This window comes from Lipophrys pholis, assembly GCF_963383615.2.
Source record: "Lipophrys pholis genome assembly, chromosome: 21".
In the NCBI taxonomy this organism is placed as follows: Eukaryota; Metazoa; Chordata; class Actinopteri; order Blenniiformes; family Blenniidae; genus Lipophrys; species Lipophrys pholis.
Window position 1 is genome coordinate 15,228,613 of NC_137649.1, and position 17,702 is coordinate 15,246,314.

Here is a 17,702-nt window from a genome sequence, read left to right on the forward strand (position 1 = left end):
ACTTTAGACCGATGATGACCTGTAGATATTCTAGGATCTGGATTTTCTTTTAGAAAAGATGATGTGCTTTGTATTTGTAGATGTAGACTTAAATGGAGAAAAAAAAAAAACTGTTGGAAAAAAAACAATCTGACCGATTTGGTTGACTGAACGTTTATAGTGAATGGGTAGTAAGGCATGCCATGTAAATTATTTTATAATTGTATATGTCACGCATCTTTTGAATAAAATGTCATCGTTTCAGAAAAAGATCTGTCTTGTCTTGTTCATACAAAGGTCTCAATCAGTTCAAAATGTTATTGAACCTCAAATCTATATATGACAAAGGAATGTGAGTTGGAAAACATACAAGTGCAATTTTTATGCCCAGCAGAATTGTGATTGAATAAGAATTTCTCCCAAATCACTTATTTTTTAATTTTATTGCTAGGTTAGTGTAATTAACACTGTAGCAAGTCACAATATGAATTATTCATGTGTGTGTGTGTGTGGGGGGGGGGGGGGGGTCATGACGTCATAGTTCCTTTTAATTTTCTGCAAGAAAAAATGATAATGAAGTACTAAGTTTTAAACCAATATTGATTTCTATATACACACATTTTAGAACAGATTGTCATAGAAAGGATATAGAAAAGCATTGAATTGAATTGTCATGATCATTTGGGCATGAGAAGTGGGGGAGGAGAAACATTCTTCTTTTCAGGTATTTATTTTCTCAGATTGATACAATAATCTGATTAAAAATGTTTAGCCAACAGATTGGAAAAATACATGTCAAAGGCATATCCAAATAAATAACCATTAGATAAAATCAAGACTAAAAATGTATGTTTGTCAAACCAACAGTCTTTTCACTGACATATATATGATCATATACTATATCATTATAAATGATTGTATTAATAATAAAGGCTATACTTTGTAAGAACATGCATTGTACATTTTCTAATGGATGAAACCCGATGTAACCCCCAACTGATATATCCAGGCCTCAAATATTACTTTATATTGCCAATACATTCCTAAATACAGTATGTGGAATTGGGACAACCACATTTTGCTCCGTGACGTTGGGAGGTTTCCTATTTCCGAGTTACTCGTGAACGCATCATTTATATACAGGAAATGCGTAACTGGTGGTTTTTATCATTTATTGTTCCCATAAACACTTTAAAATGATGTTGTGACTCTTTTATGTGTTTGGGATTAGGAAAATAATCTGGTGTGTGTGTGTGTTTTTTTGTTTGTTTTTGTTTTGTTTTTGGTGGCTGTCTACTGCTGTCTCTGTCCGTGGTGCTGAACCGGGATCAGCTGATGGTCGGCTCCGTGTGTCCGCCGCCCACATCTCTTTGGTTTCAGCCTCTTTTTTTTTTTTTTCTCCCCCTTTTATCCCTCCTCTCTTGTCTTTCATTGACAATCAAACAGCCTGGGCTGCACTTTGGGTGAAACGGGGCTAAACAATGCAGGCAGGCCGGCGCGCTGTTGTTCACTGAGAGCCGCGGATCATTTTCCTCATCGCCATTTTTCTTCCAGTGCGCACGATGGACACCGAGTACACGGCCGGCTTGGAAAACCCGCTGTACAACGAGCTCAAGTACTTCTGCAGGAAGGTGCAGGAGGCCTACAAGGAGCTGAAGGAGGACCTGACACCTTACCGAGATGATCGATTTTACAGGTGTGTGTGTGCGTGTGATGCTTGCTGTTTCTGCATTGGGAAGTCAGCCATACCTGTGCAAATGATCCTGTAGCGCGCGCGCACACACACACACACACACACACACACATTTAAACAAGACACAGGCCTTCTGCTTTCTCCTCTCCTCATGTTATAAGCCAATGAAATAAGTAAAATCTAGTTTAATGGTAAGATAAATAAGTCAAATACAGCAACTCGTGTGTTATGTGTGTGATTCGAAAATGCAATTTTATCCTTTCAAAAAACTGGACGTGTGAAGTTTTTGTCCTGCTGCATAATTCTTTTAGACAACACCAGTAACAAATGAAACACACCGACAGCAACATTTGTTGTATTTCAAGATCGTTTTCTTCATCTTCAAAAAACGTAAAATAGAATATAAATGAGTTTGATTTTACAGTGTAAAAATCAAGATTGCACTTTGTTTAGAATACAGTTGGGAGTTTTTTAAATGTAATAAACATGTTTTAATAATCATTTAGAATTATTTTAAATGAAACTTCCACCTTCTTTCTTATTCATGTTATCAGTTTTATAAACTCATTTTACTGAAAATATCATGTTAACACGTCAGATGTGGAAAGTACAATATTTCTACAGCGTCGTGAAAATCATGAGCTCCCATTAAATTTGTGAGCTGCCGCACTATCACTGTATGTGAATGCCACAAGACATTCACATACAGTGATTCAAACCTTTATTATTATTCTGTACTTGGTTTGGCACACTTCTCCTCTTACAATCTTTAATTGATTTGAACCATTCCAAAATCAAAATGTGCAGCTTTTTTTAGGACTTCACGGCTATGCTGGGCCTTTCCTTTCCATGAAAGCCACTTCTGATTACTTATTCCTGCTGCGCTCCCAGTCTCGAGGGATCCACCAAGGCCCCTACAGCCGAGGAACGCCGGCTGAGAGCCCATGTGGCTGGGAGCATTACAGTTTACGGTATTACAGTTCAGCTTCGTTCAGCTGCAGCATTCATATATGCATTTTCTTCCAGAAATGCAAACCTCTAGTTCCTTTTGTTTCCTCTGTCCCAACCTTTTCACTGCTATTAAATTCAAAATGATTTACGATTTGTTATGAAATGGTGACATTTCTAAATTTCCACTTCTGATATGTTGCACTGTAAATGAAACATGGGGTTTATGGGAATTACAAATTAATGCCGCTTGTCTTTTCTTTTCTATATTGTCCACATCACCACAACATTTTGGGGCGATGTTTAAAGTGACTCCTCAGAAGACTTGCGCAAAATCTGAGCAATCTGACTTGCTATGCTCGTTGTTGAGTATTTCTTAAAATAATGAAATATGCGATTCATTTAATAATCTCATCATGTTTTGATAATTATTTCAGGATTTACATTTTTTAAAACTGTGTATTTCATTAATTTTTTATAATTCTTCAACTTTAAAACACATTTAAATGTACGTGGGTGTTATTAGGTGTTTAAATTGGTATTTTCCTAATAAATAATTAAACAAAGAAGATAATTAAATCAAACTGATTTTACGCTGACGTCACCTTCACTGGCCCCGCCCACTTGGTGACGTCTCCCTCCGGTTGTCGCAGGCTGATGTGGGATCACGGATGTAGCTCCGCTGCGAGTGTTTTAGCGTTTCTTTTCTCACCAAAGAGACTGTGAAGCCACAGAAATGGAGCTGTAAGTGTCCGGTTTATGTGGCGGACACACTCGAGATGTGTCGCCGATGTCCAGACGTGTTAGAGCCGGTGTTAAAATAACTCTTTTTACCTTCTGTCACTGCGAGCTCAGGTTAGCACTGATGCTAACAGTGTTGACATCCGTGCAGGATGTAAACTCAGAATATCAGCCTCCGGATTAATATTCCCTTAGAGAAATCAGCCATTTTGGCTTAATCTCTCATAGGTGTGGATTATCCAGGGTGTGTTAACACATGTGTTTGCTCCTCCGTGTCAGACTGGCTCCCATGCGGCTCTACACTTTATCCAAAAGACACTTCGTCTTGGTCTTCGTGGTGTTTCTGATCTGCTTCGGCCTCACAGTCTTTATCGGGATCGCAGGTGAGACTCATAAACATCCCCGATAGACATCGCTGCACATATGTACTCTGAACACTCTTGACTTGTTCTGAACAAGACATACAATCATTGACTCGTCTGCTTTGGCTGATGAGTTGAAAATACAGACTATTCTTCTGTCCTCTCTACAGTTTTATGCAACAATGAAATATTATGCACATGTAGTGTTTTCCATATTGCAAAGTTCTTCACGAGTCCCACTGTGTTAGGGCTGGTTCAGGGGGTTTCAGGTTGGGGTGTGGGCCCCCAGTGATGCTGGCAACCTTCATCCTCTGCCAATTAATGTAGATTAAGAAGGCCAGGTTGGTCCTGACTCCTGGGATTCTCCCTCGACCTAGTGGAGGTGGTGAGAGAGAGGAGAATGGTGGTTACGCTGCCTTCTCTAATGAACAATGACTCCCATCCCATAAAAGACACCCTGGCGGCACTGGAGAGCTCCTTCAGCGGCAGGCTCCTTATTGCCCTGCAGCTGGGAGACTGTATTACCAGCACCGCTCTCAGTAACGCCACCAATATCTGCACACGTTTACCTCTGAAGAATTATTTATTGGCCAATTTTCTACCCACAGCTGCTCTGTACAAAGCCACAGCTCTTACACGTCTCATTAAGAAGGTGCTAGACATCTTTGATTGTTATAAATACAGCCCGGGAGAACATTAAGAATACCGACTAATAATGGACGATAATATATATGTCTATGCAGAAAATGGATTGACAGATGGATGTTTTGTATCATTATCATAATATTAGACATTTTCAAATTGGGTTCATTGTCAGGAAAAAAAAAAAAAAAAAGACATTCCTCCACGTACCACCACAGTTTGAGTTTTTTGATGAACTGTCCTTTGACCCTTTGAAATGTTGTCCTCCTTTTTGCAGGTCCAAAAATTATTGCTGAGCAAGAACACAATGGTGATCAATTGCTCGTGAAAAATGTCTCCGTTAAGGTAAGACATTGCTAAAATGAAAAGCTGTCTGGTTTGGATAAGTAAAAAATGTGCTTTTTTTTTGTTGTTCGTGACTTTCAGAGTCCTACGTCTTCACTATATGCGGCAGTGGTTCAGGATTGGTTTGAATGTGCACCGTAGGATTTTGTAGTTTCTCTACAGAATATATGTGGGGCCTGGAGAGGGTTTTAGTGGTTGCAGCGTTCTGAAAGGCTTCGTGAGGGAGATCATTGGCAAGAGCTGGAGAAGGAGGGACATAGATAAATGTTTTTTTTTTTTAGTGACTTCAAATTGTTGTGTATTTGCAGACTGGGCCCTTCAACCTGGTTTCTCCTCCTCTCACCACCTACAACCAGCAGCTGTGGCTCACCTGTGTGATGCAAGCTGAAAACAGCAACAGTAAGGGGAGAGAATGACTTGGCGATGAGTTTGTGGTCGGCCTTCGAGTCAGTGACCGCCACTGTGAAATGTCTTTGCCAGTGGGAGATTTCAAGCAACGCTTCGAGATCAGCGTCGGGCTGAAGGGAGTCATGCAGGACGCCAGCGTGACGCACAGCAACAACGCGCAGCAGAAAGCTCGGACGCTACACTGCGGGGCTGTACGTATCGACGTGCGGAGCAACTTTCATCCTCCATTCATCTTCTGCACCACTTCATTAGATAGGAAACACAATGCGCACACTTCATGTCAGTGACGGTTCTGTTTGGCCGGCGAAGCAAACTGCTCCAAACAGTTGTTGCAATCATATTTCTTTTTTTCCCCTCGGGAGTGTTTTGCCGATCCGTTCTCGAACATGTAGTAATTCCAATTTGATCACAGAAGTAACGCGGCGTCTGATTGTTGTCCCACCTTCCAGAAATGTGACGAGATCATCGTGCTGCATCTGGCCTACCTGAACTACACCCAGTACCAGGTGGTGGTCAGCTTCAAAGGCCTGGAAAACATTACATATGACATCAAGGTCAAGTTTGTGGTGAGTGAACGCCGCTGATCTGTTGATATGTGTTCCAGTAGTTGGAGCTGGAAGGAGTCACGCTTGTTTTCCTTCTTCCTCAGTGGAAAACTTACAATCCGACCTTCTCACAAGTGGAAATCTGGTTCCGCTTCGTCTTTGTGGTTTTGACCTTCATGGTGACGGTAAGGACGCAGTATATTTTATGTCTTTAAATAATAACTTGACAAAACGCACAAGTCGTTTGGATTAAATGCTTTCCTGAATAATACAATGGTATAAATCCATTTTCCCTTTATGTCCCAGTGTTTGTTTGCTCATTCCTTGAGGAAGTTTTCCATGAGAGACTGGGGCATAGAGCAGAAGTGGATGTCCATTCTGCTTCCGCTGCTGCTGCTGTACAATGGTCAGTTTCTCTTCCATCCTCTAGATTACAGATTATACTCTGGACAGGTAAATTGTCCATCACATGGCAAACACACAAAGACGGACAATCACACATTATCATGTAATATTTGACAGCAGTTTAAATGCTTTTTTTTTTTTTTTTTTTTTTTTTTTAATGATATGAAGAGGTTCTCATCTAGAGATCATTCTGTCGTCATGCCTGATCAACACCCGTGTCGGTGTGTAAACATTTTATTTTAAAAGGCATTTTTATTACTAAGGATAGAGATGATGTAAGATCAGTTTTCCAATTTGTCTCAACTTTAAACACTAAATATAAGAAATTCTCATGACGCAAGTTCATTGTTGTATGAGTTTTTATTCTTCTATACACAAGTGTTATTAAGACCTGCTGCCTCTTTCTTTAAAATATTTATAATAGTTATAAATGGACTGTTTGCTCACTGGGTACAGCTGGGAACACTGGGAACAGATGTTTTGAGTTCACATGACTGTTTTTTTATAAAAAAAAAAATTTTTAGATTATTAAACATATATTTATGCATCTGGTCATTTAATGCCTCAAGTCTTCCTTCAACATGTAACACAGATTAGTTGAATTAGTCAACAAAATGGGATTTAGAATAGCAGCAAGACGAGAACACAGTGAAACGTTTTCAGGATGATGAAATGCTGCTTGTCAGTCCTAACACAAGTCCTCCACCAGAGGGCAGCAGCTCTAAACTTTACACCCAATGTCATCGACTGCCTTTGACATGATCCCTACTATTTATTCACTCTGGATTTTTACAAAATGGGATTTAAAGCGTTTCTTGCTTCACAGCGCTTGTTTCAGAAACTGTCTTATTGATCGTGTGTCCAGATCCCTTCTTCCCGCTGTCCTTCCTGGTGAACAGCTGGTTTCCAGGGACGCTGGACGCTTTCTTCCAGGCCCTCTTCCTGTGCGCGCTGCTGCTCTTCTGGCTCTGCGTGTACCACGGCATCAGAGTGCAGGTGGGTGAACTTCCCACTCTCACACTTTCCCTCCTGGGTTTTATTTTTCCCGGCTCGTTACAGACATGTTGTTTCCGCCTGTGCAGGGCGAGAGGAAGTTCCTCACGTTCTACTTGCCAAAGCTGATCATCGTGGGTTTTCTGTGGCTCTCTGCCGTCACACTTGGCATATGGCAAACGTACGTACGGCGTCTGCACCCGGCTCGCGTGGGCCTTTGATTCATTCTCCATTGATTAATTTGTGACACGACTGAGAGGATCTGCTCTGCTTGCCTGACATTTCAGGGTGTACGAGCTCCAGGATCCAACCTATCTATACAAAGTGGACATAGCAAACTTTCAGGTGAGATCAGTGGCTTTTTGTTGTGACTGTGAACAACCTGTGATGAGAGAACGTGGGGAGTTTTTTTTTTTTTTTTTTTTTAATGTGGCTATCCCAGTTTGATCAGGCCTTTTGTCGTTTCTCCAGGGGATGAAGGTTTTCTTCCTGGTTGTAATTACCATCTACATCCTGTACCTGATATTCCTGATTGTCCGAGCCTGTTCTGAGCTCAAGAACATGCCTTACTCAGGTAGCGCAGCTTTACCTTGTCTCTCTGCGTACAGCGCCACTCCAGCGCTTCCTGTTCAAATGGTAACAAGCGGTCCTTTCAAATCCCCAGATCTCCGCCTCAAGTTTTTGACCGCGCTCACGTTTGTGGTCCTTGTCATAAGGTTTGTTTCAACCTCACTCCGGGATGTAGTTTCAATCGTTGAGAAAGTTGAGTTCTCATCATTTGATTCCCTCTTTCTTTCCTCCAGTATGGTGATCCTCTATCTGAGGTTTGGAGCCAAGGCCCTTCAAGACAACTTTGTGGCTGAATTGTCAACTCATTACCAGAACTATATCCTTTCACCGGTGTTTTGTTTTTAATTGGAGTCGTGTCATCTTGACGTCTTGAATTGGGTTCATTCTTTAACTCCAGACGTTACCAGCTGAATTTTTATCCTTCTATGGCCTACTCAACTTTTACCTGTACACCTTAGCATTTGTGTACTCTCCTTCGAAAAACGCCTTTTACGGTAGGTACTACATCTAAGTTAGACGTGTGCAAGTTTGTGAATGCACACGGTCTGTGTGGTGAACCACGTCGGGAGCCACTCAGTCAAAGATAACGGACTGATCCGACTCGTTCTGACTTCCCAGACTCCCAGTTGAAGGACAACCCAGCGTTCTCCATGCTGAATGACTCCGACGACGAAGTCATATACGGGTACGTGTTTTGCTCACTTCCTTCTGTTGACTCGCACGGGTTCTATAAAAAGCTCCACTGTGACGTATGAATGGGCCCGTCTCAACGTTGTTTCTGTGTTTATCAAGAAGTGACTATGAAGACATGCCTCTACAAAACGGACGCGCCATCAAAGCAACCGCCAAGTACCAGGATGAGAGTGACAGCGACTGACGTGCCTCGGAGTGGCGCTTCGCTCATCCTGTGTTCAACATCCTCAAAAAAACACGTCGCCACAAGTTGTTTGTGCGAATGTGCTGCGTTTGCATTGGTTAAAGAAAACGAGATTCTTTAAGTGTATATACATATATTTTTAAGAGGATGGATTACATGTCTGTTGAATGTATTGTTCTTTCAATGGTGGTGTTTGTAGCCACTCTTTTCTTTCTTTTTTCTTTCTTTCTTTTCCACAAGATTCATTTAAACGGTTATGATTTGGTCGATTTCTGAACTTTTTCTGCCGGTAAGGAGCATTGCTTTCCAACCTTGTAATTCTAGGCGATCAGAAAACACATTAACTGGGACGTTCTTGAGTGGAATCGTCCTGTTTATCGCTTTGTGTCAAACCACTGTTGTATTCCTGTGTTCTCGTGTTTACATCATTCCTTTTTCGCTCTCTGACAGCGGGAGAATTACGACGGTTTGTCTTTGACCAGTTGCTTGAGCTGTAAAAAAAAAAAAAAAAGAAAAGAAAGTTCAGAGAGAGCCTTAACAAGGTACCACTCCTCTTCATTTTTGTGGAAAACAGCTTTGTAATTGCACTTTTCAACTTTTCAAGAATTGTATTTATTTGCCAAAAAGTGATTTGATACTTTCCCGACTCCGTGGATTGATGGATTTTTGGACTACTGACCGATCATGATGAACATTTCATATCCCAGCATGTACAGTACTTACACCATTGGCCAAATAAATGTTGCCTTTTGTTAAACATATAATTTTTAACCATAACTTTGCATACATTGCCAACAGTGTGGGGCTTTTTTTTTTTTTTTTTCACTTTTGTTTTCTGAAACTGGGGCTGATGACTAGAAAAAAGCCAACACTAAGGTATTTCTGTTCTTTACAAATCTGTATTTTAATGGAAAATGGTGCCTTGTCCTGACATCACTCAGTTGTTTTCCTTTTTTTCATTCAATGAACTGTGGTCACAGCTTCATAAAGGCTTACACTGAAATGTACATGTTTGTCTCTTTCACTGTGGAAGTGGCTTTTTTTGGGTAAAGGTGTTTTTTTTGAAATATTTGTTTATTCATAATTAAAGACGCTGTACATGGAGCTGTATCATGTCAAGTGTAAATAAAGTTAACTATATTCAAATACCAGCCCTGTTAATTGCACTTTACTGGAGCACATCCCATTTGCTCTAACTAGTGTCGCTAAATGTATCGTGATGTGGGCTCTCTGAGTCACTCCTGTTTGCTTCTGACTTTAGAGAGAAAACAAAGTTGGGTTGTTGTTGTTGACTCAACTATAAAACTACTTATACATCTAACTTGTACATCTACGTGAACGTGTGCAGAAGAACTATGTAATATGACCGTGGTGTGCATATGCAGTTAGCAGTGTTTCAGAAAAACAGTTTTTCTCAAGTTTCCATGGAGACAATCGAAGCAATTTTGAAAATCTTCCAAAGTTCCTTTCAGTGGCTCCAAGCACCTTTGTCGTGTAAACGGAGACGCAAAAATACAACAAAAGATTTGTGTTTTCACTTGAAGGTGTGCAAACGGGACCTTAAATGTCTCTTTAAGGTTCATTTGTAAACGTAAACGGCTGAGTTGAGTCGTTGTCTGGGGTGTGAGCACATCTCAGTGGCTTAAAGAGCATCCGGTGTGAAAAACGATTGTGTAACAACGCTTTACAAGCAATAGTCGTATTGTGTGTCTCCTTACAGTAACCTACTGAAAACATTGTGCATCAGATTAATATTTCATTTCAGATTTTTGTACTTGAGCAGAAACATCTAGACTAAAGTAAAGGATGACAGTATATTGTCATACGTTTGCCACCTCTGGTGATGAGTGCGTCTTATTTCACTAAGAAACTGCGATAATGAGGAAATGTCCTCTGAACTCACTCTAAATTATTTTCTATCAACCGAGTTGGAAGAGGTGCAGTTTCACAACCTGTTCTAGAATCTACAAGAAAAAGAGGAAACCTCATGGCTTTTTTATACTTCTCCATCAGATAATCATCAGTTTCAAATGATCAGACGTCAGATGGCTTCACTGAGACTTGTCCTCGTTTTGTTGCTTCAGTTTGAAGGTAATTGCTTAAAATTCTCGTTTCTTTTTCTTTTATCTCGATTCAAATTATTATCCTTTTTTTCCCTATAAGTGGTAAAAAGTTCAATAATTGGTTATGACAAAATCTAGAAAAATAACTTGACCAAAACGCAGAATAGATTTGTTGTCTGAGGTTTTGGACTTGGTAACGTTTTGTGTGGAGTTTCCATGTTCTTCCTGGATGTGAGGTTTTTCCTTCAAGTTCTCTGGCTGAGTTCAAAAGCCCAAAGAGATCCTCGTGAGGCTGATCGGTGAATCATGAGCTGTAGGCCTCACTGTCACTCTGTGTTTCTGTGTTCACTGATGGACTGTGAGCATTAAAAAGAGCCAAAGCTGTTATGTGACGACACAAAACCTCAAGTGTAAAAAATGAGTCTTATTTGGGTCTGAAAGGTTTTCAAGCAACATTTATTTATTTTTTAACATAAAGTTTTGGGCTTAGTTTTGACCAACATGACATGGACTGTATTGTTTAATTCATAATGTGTTATATGTGGTTTTCTTTTTACATCAGGCATCAGAGGAGACATCCCTCAATATCATCTCTATCAGAGACCTGGAGATGAAGTCTTGTTAGCTAATCTTCAGCTGTCATTATCTGGGAGCAGATGCTCAGGTATTGACTGGTTTTACAGCAAAGATCCAAGTGGAACTTCTACTGATGTCCTTGATGGAAAGGTTCAGAAGGACTCAGCTCGAGCTGCCAGGCTGAGTCTGCACAGTAACTGCTCTCTGACCATCAAGAACATCACAGCTGAGGACGCTGGTCGGTACACCTGTCGATATGTGTGGGACAGTAACTGGGAAACACTGGTGTTTCTAAACATTTTGACAAGTGAGTCTTTCATCTTGTATCTGACAGTCATATGATTGTAACAGATATTGTAACGGTTAACAGCTATTACCTGCTTTCTTCCAGTTTCACCATCGTCCACAGACACAGATCCAAATGAAGAAGAAGAAGTGACATTAACATGCTCTCTGTTGGGATATGAAAGACGCTGTGAATCCAGGAGTCTCCGCTGGGTGGATGAGCAGGGAGCTGAGCTGGATGGTGAAGGTGATGGAGGAAAGACAAACTGTGCTTCTTTTCTGACTGTGAAGCGTCAGACTAAACAAAGAAGAAGATACTTCTGCCAGTTTGTCGATTCAACAGGCGTGAAGATCGAGGCTCATTACACAACTGTGTCCTCAGGTACAATAACACACCGCATAAACCTTAGAAAATGTATTTGTCTATGTCAGCGTTTCCAGACTGAAGAAGATTCTGACACACTTTGAAATTCACACAGTATTCCTACATTGTTCTTCTTCTACTGACATAGTTTTACTGTAGAAACCAAAAGTCTTCTCTAAAAATAAAAATCCACCTTTCTTATTTTATAATGTAATAGTTTGCTTACAAATCGCTCAGTGATGATCAGATTTTTAGGCGCAACCTTCGTCATCCGATGTGTGACTATCAGTGTGAGTTGTATTTTGCCTGCAGGTTCCACAGACTGGTCTCCTCTGAGCTACGTCATGTTGGCTCTGCGCATCTCATCATTGATCCTCATGATATTCATCACAGCTCTGATCATCGCAGGACGAGGTGAAACGTTTCACATCCTATCATAATTTGACTTCAGCCGTAAAATCGGAACTTCAGTTACGACTCTGGATGTGTTTTGCAGGAAGCACCAGGCGGCTCAAAGACACCCGTGTGAGTATTTAAAAAAACAGATTGAACTGTAACATTAAATGAACATATTCTTTAAATGCAGAAAAAGAGGAATAGTTTGCGTCACTTGTTCATGAGATCATTCAGTTGGTCACAAGTGATCAATACAGATTGTGAAGATGAGCCTCCAGCAAGGCTGCTCTAGAATTACATTTTGTACTTTATTTTAGATGAATAACTCGTTAAGTATTTTTATTTATGAATATCCCGTTTATACTTCTTAATTAATTTCTAGTCCAGCACTGCAAAAGCTGATTAATCCAACTGATTTCAATGTAATGACAAACATTTTACGTTAAATCAACAAACTTTATCACAATACAACAAACTATTTATTCTTATCGTTATCAATTTACCTTCAAACTGTCAGGTTGTAACACAAACTACAAAAAAAAAAAATGAAAGTAATAACTTGTGTTGTAGTTTTGTATTTGACTTTGCGTTGCGGAAACCCTTCAGGGCCACCGTAGTTTATTTAGTTCCTTTAAAGCTTCATATTGAGATTTTTATATGTTTTACAGGTTCATTACGTCAAGGAGGATGAAAGCTGTCGAGCTCCGTCCACACTGCGGTGAACTCCAGCAACAAGTCTCCATCTTAAGAAGAATTGTTTTCATTCCTCACTGAAGAATTGGACATGTTCACAGAATTTAGGATTAATGTCTCTTTCATGCAGATGAGGTTGCAGGTTGTAGTTTTCAGATCTTAAGAAGAGTTAAACAGTTAGTGCTCAGTTCTAATCTATGAGATTAAAGGCTGCAGCAAAGCCAGAAAACCTCAGAGTCAACATGGACTCTGACACGAGTCTCATCAAACATTTTTAGACAATTTGAACAGAAAACAACAGACTTTCATCAGACGAATATGGCCAGGAAAGATGAATGTTTATTTAGTGTAAATAAACTAATCAGGTCTTTCTTGGTCATACTAAAAACATTGTTCATTCATAAAGACGCTGTACATGGAGCTGTATCATGTCAAGTGTAAATAAAGTTAACTATATTCAAATACCAGCCCTGTTAATTGCACTTTACTGGAGCACATCCCATTTGCTCTAACTAGTGTCGCTAAATGTATCGTGATGTGGGCTCTCCGGGTCACTCCTGTTTGCTTCTGACTTTAGAGAGAAAACAAAGTTGGGTTGTTGTTGTTGACTCAACTATAAAACTACTTATACATCTAACTTGTACATCTACGTGAACGTGTGCAGAAGAACTATGTAATATGACCGTGGTGTGCATATGCAGTAGCAGTGTTTCAGAAAAACAGTTTTTCTCAAGTTTCCATGGAGACAGTCGAAGCAATTTTGAAAATTTTCCAAAGTTGCACTTTCAGTTGCTCCAAGCACCTTTGTCGTGTAAACGGACACGCAAAAATACAACAAAAGATTTGTGTTTTCACTTGAAGGTGTGCAAACGGGACCTTAAATGTCTCTTTAAGGTTCATTTGTAAACGTAAACGGCTGAGTTGAGTCGTTGTCTGGGGTGTGAGCACATCTCAGTGGCTTAAAGAGCATCCGGTGTGAAAAACGATTGTGTAACAACGCTTTACAAGCAATAGTCGTATTGTGTGTCTCCTTACAGTAACCTACTGAAAACATTGTGCATCAGATTAATATTTCATTTCAGATTTTGTACTTGAGCAGAAACATCTAGACTAAAGTAAAGGATGACAGTATATTGTCATACGTTTGCCACCTCTGGTGATGAGTGCGTCTTATTTCACTAAGAAACTGCGATAATGAGGAAATGTCCTCTGAACTCACTCTAAATTATTTTCTATCAACCGAGTTGGAAGAGGTGCAGTTTCACAACCTGTTTTATAAACTACAAGAAAAAGAGGAAACCTCATGGCTTTTTTATACTTCTGCATCGGATAATCATCAGTTTCAAATGATCAGACGTCAGATGGCTTCACTGAGACTTGTCCTCGTTTTGTTGCTTCAGTTTGAAGGTAATTGCTTAAAATTCTCGTTTCTTTTTCTTTTATCTCGATTCAAATTATTATCCTTTTTTTCCCTATAAGTGGTAAAAAGTTCAATAATTGGTTATGACAAAATCTAGAAAAATAACTTGACCAAAACGCAGAATAGATTTGTTGTCTGAGGTTTTGGACTTGGTAACGTTTTGTGTGGAGTTTCCATGTTCTTCCTGGATGTGAGGTTTTTCCTTCAAGTTCTCTGGCTGAGTTCAAAAGCCCAAAGAGATCCTCGTGAGGCTGATCGGTGAATCATGAGCTGTAGGCCTCACTGTCACTCTGTGTTTCTGTGTTCACTGATGGACTGTGAGCATTAAAAAGAGCCAAAGCTGTTATGTGACGACACAAAACCTCAAGTGTAAAAAATGAGTCTTATTTGGGTCTGAAAGGTTTTCATGCAACATTTATTTATTTTTTAACATAAAGTTTTGGGCTTAGTTTTGACCAACATGACATGGACTGTATTGTTTAATTCATAATGTGTTATATGTGGTTTTCTTTTTACATCAGGCATCAGAGGAGACGTCCATACATATCATCTCTATCAGAGACCTGGAGATGAAGTCTTGTTATCTATTCTTAAGCTGTCATTACCTGAGAGCAGATGCTTAGGTATTGACTGGCTTTACAACAAAGATCCAAGTGGAGCTTCTACTGATGTCCTTCATGGAAAGGTTCAGAAGAACTCAGCTCGAGCTGCCAGGCTGAGTCTGCACAGTAACTGCTCTCTGACCATCAAGAACATCACAGCTGAGGACGCTGGTCGGTACACCTGTCGATTTGTGTGGGACAGGAACTGGGAAACACGGGTGTTTCTAAACATTTTGACAAGTGAGTCTTTCATCTTGTATCTGACAGTCATATGATTGTAACAGATATTGTAACGGTTAACAGCTATTACCTGCTTTCTTCCAGTTTCACCATCGTCCACAGACACAGATCCAAATGAAGAAGAAGAAGTGACATTAACATGCTCTCTGTTGGGATATGAAAGACGCTGTGAATCCAGGAGTCTCCGCTGGGTGGATGAGCAGGGAGCTGAGCTGGATGGTGAAGGTGATGGAGGAAAGACAAACTGTGCTTCTTTTCTGACTGTGAAGCGTCAGACTAAACAAAGAAGAAGATACTTCTGCCAGTTTGTCGATTCAACAGGCGTGAAGATCGAGGCTCATTACACAACTGTGTCCTCAGGTACAATAACACACTGCATAAACCTTAGAATATGTATTTGTCTATGTCAGCGTTTCCAGACTGAAGAAGATTCTGACACACTTTGAAATTCACACAGTATTCCTACATTGTTCTTCTTCTACTGACATAGTTTTACTGTAGAAACCAAAAGTCTTCTCTAAAAATAAAAATCCACCTTTCTTATTTTATAATGTAATAGTTTGCTTACAAATCGCTCAGTGATGATCAGATTTTTAGGCGCAACCTTCGTCATCCGATGTGTGACTATCAGTGAGAGTTGTATTTTGCCTGCAGGTTCCACAGACTGGTCTCCTCTGAGCTACGTCATGTTGGCTCTGCGCATCTCATCATTGATCCTCATGATATTCATCACAGCTCTGATCATCGCAGGACGAGGTGAAACATTTCACATCCTATCATAATTTGACTTCAGCCGTAAAATCGGAACTTCAGTTACGACTCTGGATGTGTTTTGCAGGAAGCACCAGGCGGCTCAAAGACACCCGTGTGAGTATTTAAAAAAACAGATTGAACTGTAACATTAAATGAACATATTCTTTAAATGCAGAAAAAGAGGAATAGTTTGTGTCACTTGTTCATGAGATCATTCAGTTGGTCACAAGTGATCAATACAGATTGTGAAGATGAGCCTCCAGCAAGGCTGCTCTAGAATTACATTTTGTACTTTATTTTAGATGAATAACTCGTTAAGTATTTTTATTTATGAATATCCCGTTTATACTTCTTAATTAATTTCTAGTCCAGCACTGCAAAAGCTGATTAATCCAACTGATTTCAATGTAATGACAAACATTTTACGTTAAATCAACAAACTTTATCACAATACAACAAACTATTTATTCTTATCGTTATCAATTTACCTTCAAACTGTCAGGTTGTAACACAAACTACAAAAAAAAAAAATGAAAGTAATAACTTGTGTTGTAGTTTTGTATTTGACTTTGCGTTGCGGAAACCCTTCAGGGCCACCGTAGTTTATTTAGTTCCTTTAAAGCTTCATATTGAGATTTTTATATGTTTTACAGGTTCATTACGTCAAGGAGGATGAAAGCTGTCGAGCTCCGTCCACACTGCGGTGAACTCCAGCAACAAGTCTCCATCTTAAGAAGAATTGTTTTCATTCCTCACTGAAGAATTGGACATGTTCACAGAATTTAGGATTAATGTCTCTTTCATGCAGATGAGGTTGCAGGTTGTAGTTTTCAGATCTTAAGAAGAGTTAAACAGTTAGTGCTCAGTTCTAATCTATGAGATTAAAGGCTGCAGCAAAGCCAGAAAACCTCAGAGTCAACATGGACTCTGACACGAGTCTCATCAAACATTTTTAGACAATTTGAACAGAAAACAACAGACTTTCATCAGACGAATATGGCCAGGAAAGATGAATGTTTATTTAGTGTAAATAAACTAATTCAGGTCTTTCTTGGTCATATTAAAAACATCCTCAGATTGCTTCGACTGAAAGCCAACCACATCAGTCCTGGTCCTCACATTGACTTTCCTTCACTCAGAGAAATCTAATGTTACTGTTGCTTCACAAAGATCAGGTCCACGAAGGCCTGAAACGTATCGGGACCGCCATTTTGAAAAGGTGTTGTGAAAGTTCCTGAAAAGCATGACTTGATTACAGTTACTTCTTTGGAAAGTGACTCATCTGTTTCTTTAGTTCCGCCTTCATAATGTGTACATGGATTATTGTGTCGTGACTGATACCAAAAACTGGATGGATAGCGCTTCTTGCTAATGCTAATGCTCACGTGATATTATGGTGGACCACCGTTCACGCGGCTGAACCACTTTCTCTGCTGAGGACTTTTGTTCGGATTTAATGATGCTCTGTATCTTCTACACTTATGATTCTACTGCTCTTGATTTTATTCGGTCTTTAGTCTCTAGTATTCCTTCATATTTTTATTTTCACCCTATTGTATATTTTATTGATGTCATCATGTTGAGGTTTGTTGATTTGAACCACTGTGAGTTGTCTTGTTGCTTAAATGTACACATACAAATAAAGTTGTCTGAATATTCAAGTATTTTGTGGTCAATATTGATGAATGGACTTCTTCTTCTTCTTCTTCTTCTTCTTCTTCTTCTTCTTCTATGAGAAGAAAAGACTGGCGCTGGGGTTCAATAAAGTAAAGTACAATGTTGTCTAAAGAATGTCTTGTGGT

The 17,702-nt window shown here is 39.7% G+C and overlaps 3 protein-coding genes across 5 annotated transcripts; all 3 read left to right on the top strand.

Moving 5' to 3' along the window:
- The first annotated feature begins 1,292 nt into the window (after nucleotides 1-1,292).
- Nucleotides 1,293-9,658, top strand: tmem181 (transmembrane protein 181). 3 transcript variants are annotated; one of them, XM_080490877.1, is made up of 18 exons: nucleotides 1,293-1,466; nucleotides 1,534-1,675; nucleotides 3,641-3,744; nucleotides 4,643-4,710; nucleotides 5,019-5,109; nucleotides 5,191-5,309; nucleotides 5,568-5,684; nucleotides 5,768-5,848; nucleotides 5,970-6,069; nucleotides 6,934-7,064; nucleotides 7,151-7,242; nucleotides 7,349-7,406; nucleotides 7,533-7,635; nucleotides 7,726-7,777; nucleotides 7,865-7,947; nucleotides 8,036-8,125; nucleotides 8,250-8,316; nucleotides 8,424-9,658. In XM_080490877.1, exons 2-18 carry the CDS (start codon nucleotides 1,542-1,544, stop codon nucleotides 8,506-8,508), a joined length of 1,575 nt encoding a protein of 524 aa, XP_080347003.1. In that variant the 5' UTR covers nucleotides 1,293-1,466; nucleotides 1,534-1,541; the 3' UTR covers nucleotides 8,509-9,658. The 3 variants fall into 3 exon arrangements, with proteins under 3 accessions (XP_080347003.1, XP_080347004.1, XP_080347005.1); XM_080490878.1 differs by lacking the exons at nucleotides 1,293-1,466; nucleotides 1,534-1,675 and adding an exon at nucleotides 3,253-3,364; XM_080490879.1 differs by lacking the exons at nucleotides 1,293-1,466; nucleotides 1,534-1,675 and adding an exon at nucleotides 3,253-3,364 and having other exon boundaries at nucleotides 8,427-9,658.
- A 521-nt stretch (nucleotides 9,659-10,179) lies between these two features.
- LOC308126041 (uncharacterized protein) lies at nucleotides 10,180-13,351 on the top strand. Its single transcript, XM_080490141.1, has 6 exons — nucleotides 10,180-10,599; nucleotides 11,134-11,454; nucleotides 11,539-11,814; nucleotides 12,109-12,210; nucleotides 12,293-12,321; nucleotides 12,861-13,351. The coding sequence occupies exons 1-6, from the start codon at nucleotides 10,539-10,541 to the stop codon at nucleotides 12,912-12,914; spliced, it is 843 nt and encodes a 280-aa protein (XP_080346267.1). The 5' UTR covers nucleotides 10,180-10,538; the 3' UTR covers nucleotides 12,915-13,351.
- Nucleotides 13,352-14,205: 854 nt separating this feature from the next.
- On the top strand, nucleotides 14,206-17,685 carry LOC308126157 (uncharacterized protein). The gene is made up of 6 exons (XM_080490328.1): nucleotides 14,206-14,292; nucleotides 14,827-15,147; nucleotides 15,232-15,507; nucleotides 15,802-15,903; nucleotides 15,986-16,014; nucleotides 16,554-17,685. Exons 1-6 carry the CDS (start codon nucleotides 14,232-14,234, stop codon nucleotides 16,605-16,607), a joined length of 843 nt encoding a protein of 280 aa, XP_080346454.1. The 5' UTR covers nucleotides 14,206-14,231; the 3' UTR covers nucleotides 16,608-17,685.
- The last annotated feature ends 17 nt before the right edge of the window (nucleotides 17,686-17,702 follow it).

What these genes read in the sequence shown, in the direction of transcription:
- tmem181 (XM_080490877.1), top strand. Translation starts at nt 1,542, where the DNA reads ATGGACACCGAGTACACGGCCGGCTTGGAAAACCCGCTGTACAACGAG. An exon ending in TTTGTGGTCCTTGTCATAAG is followed by an intron (nt 7,778 to 7,864) that starts GTTTGTTTCAAC and finishes TCTTTCCTCCAG; the next exon opens with TATGGTGATCCTCTATCTGA. An exon ending in GACGACGAAGTCATATACGG is followed by an intron (nt 8,317 to 8,423) that starts GTACGTGTTTTG and finishes GTGTTTATCAAG; the next exon opens with AAGTGACTATGAAGACATGC.
- LOC308126041 (XM_080490141.1), top strand. Translation starts at nt 10,539, where the DNA reads ATGATCAGACGTCAGATGGCTTCACTGAGACTTGTCCTCGTTTTGTTG. An exon ending in TTACACAACTGTGTCCTCAG is followed by an intron (nt 11,815 to 12,108) that starts GTACAATAACAC and finishes TTTTGCCTGCAG; the next exon opens with GTTCCACAGACTGGTCTCCT. An exon ending in GGCGGCTCAAAGACACCCGT is followed by an intron (nt 12,322 to 12,860) that starts GTGAGTATTTAA and finishes TATGTTTTACAG; the next exon opens with GTTCATTACGTCAAGGAGGA.
- LOC308126157 (XM_080490328.1), top strand. Translation starts at nt 14,232, where the DNA reads ATGATCAGACGTCAGATGGCTTCACTGAGACTTGTCCTCGTTTTGTTG. An exon ending in GTTTCTAAACATTTTGACAA is followed by an intron (nt 15,148 to 15,231) that starts GTGAGTCTTTCA and finishes GCTTTCTTCCAG; the next exon opens with TTTCACCATCGTCCACAGAC. An exon ending in TCTGATCATCGCAGGACGAG is followed by an intron (nt 15,904 to 15,985) that starts GTGAAACATTTC and finishes TGTGTTTTGCAG; the next exon opens with GAAGCACCAGGCGGCTCAAA.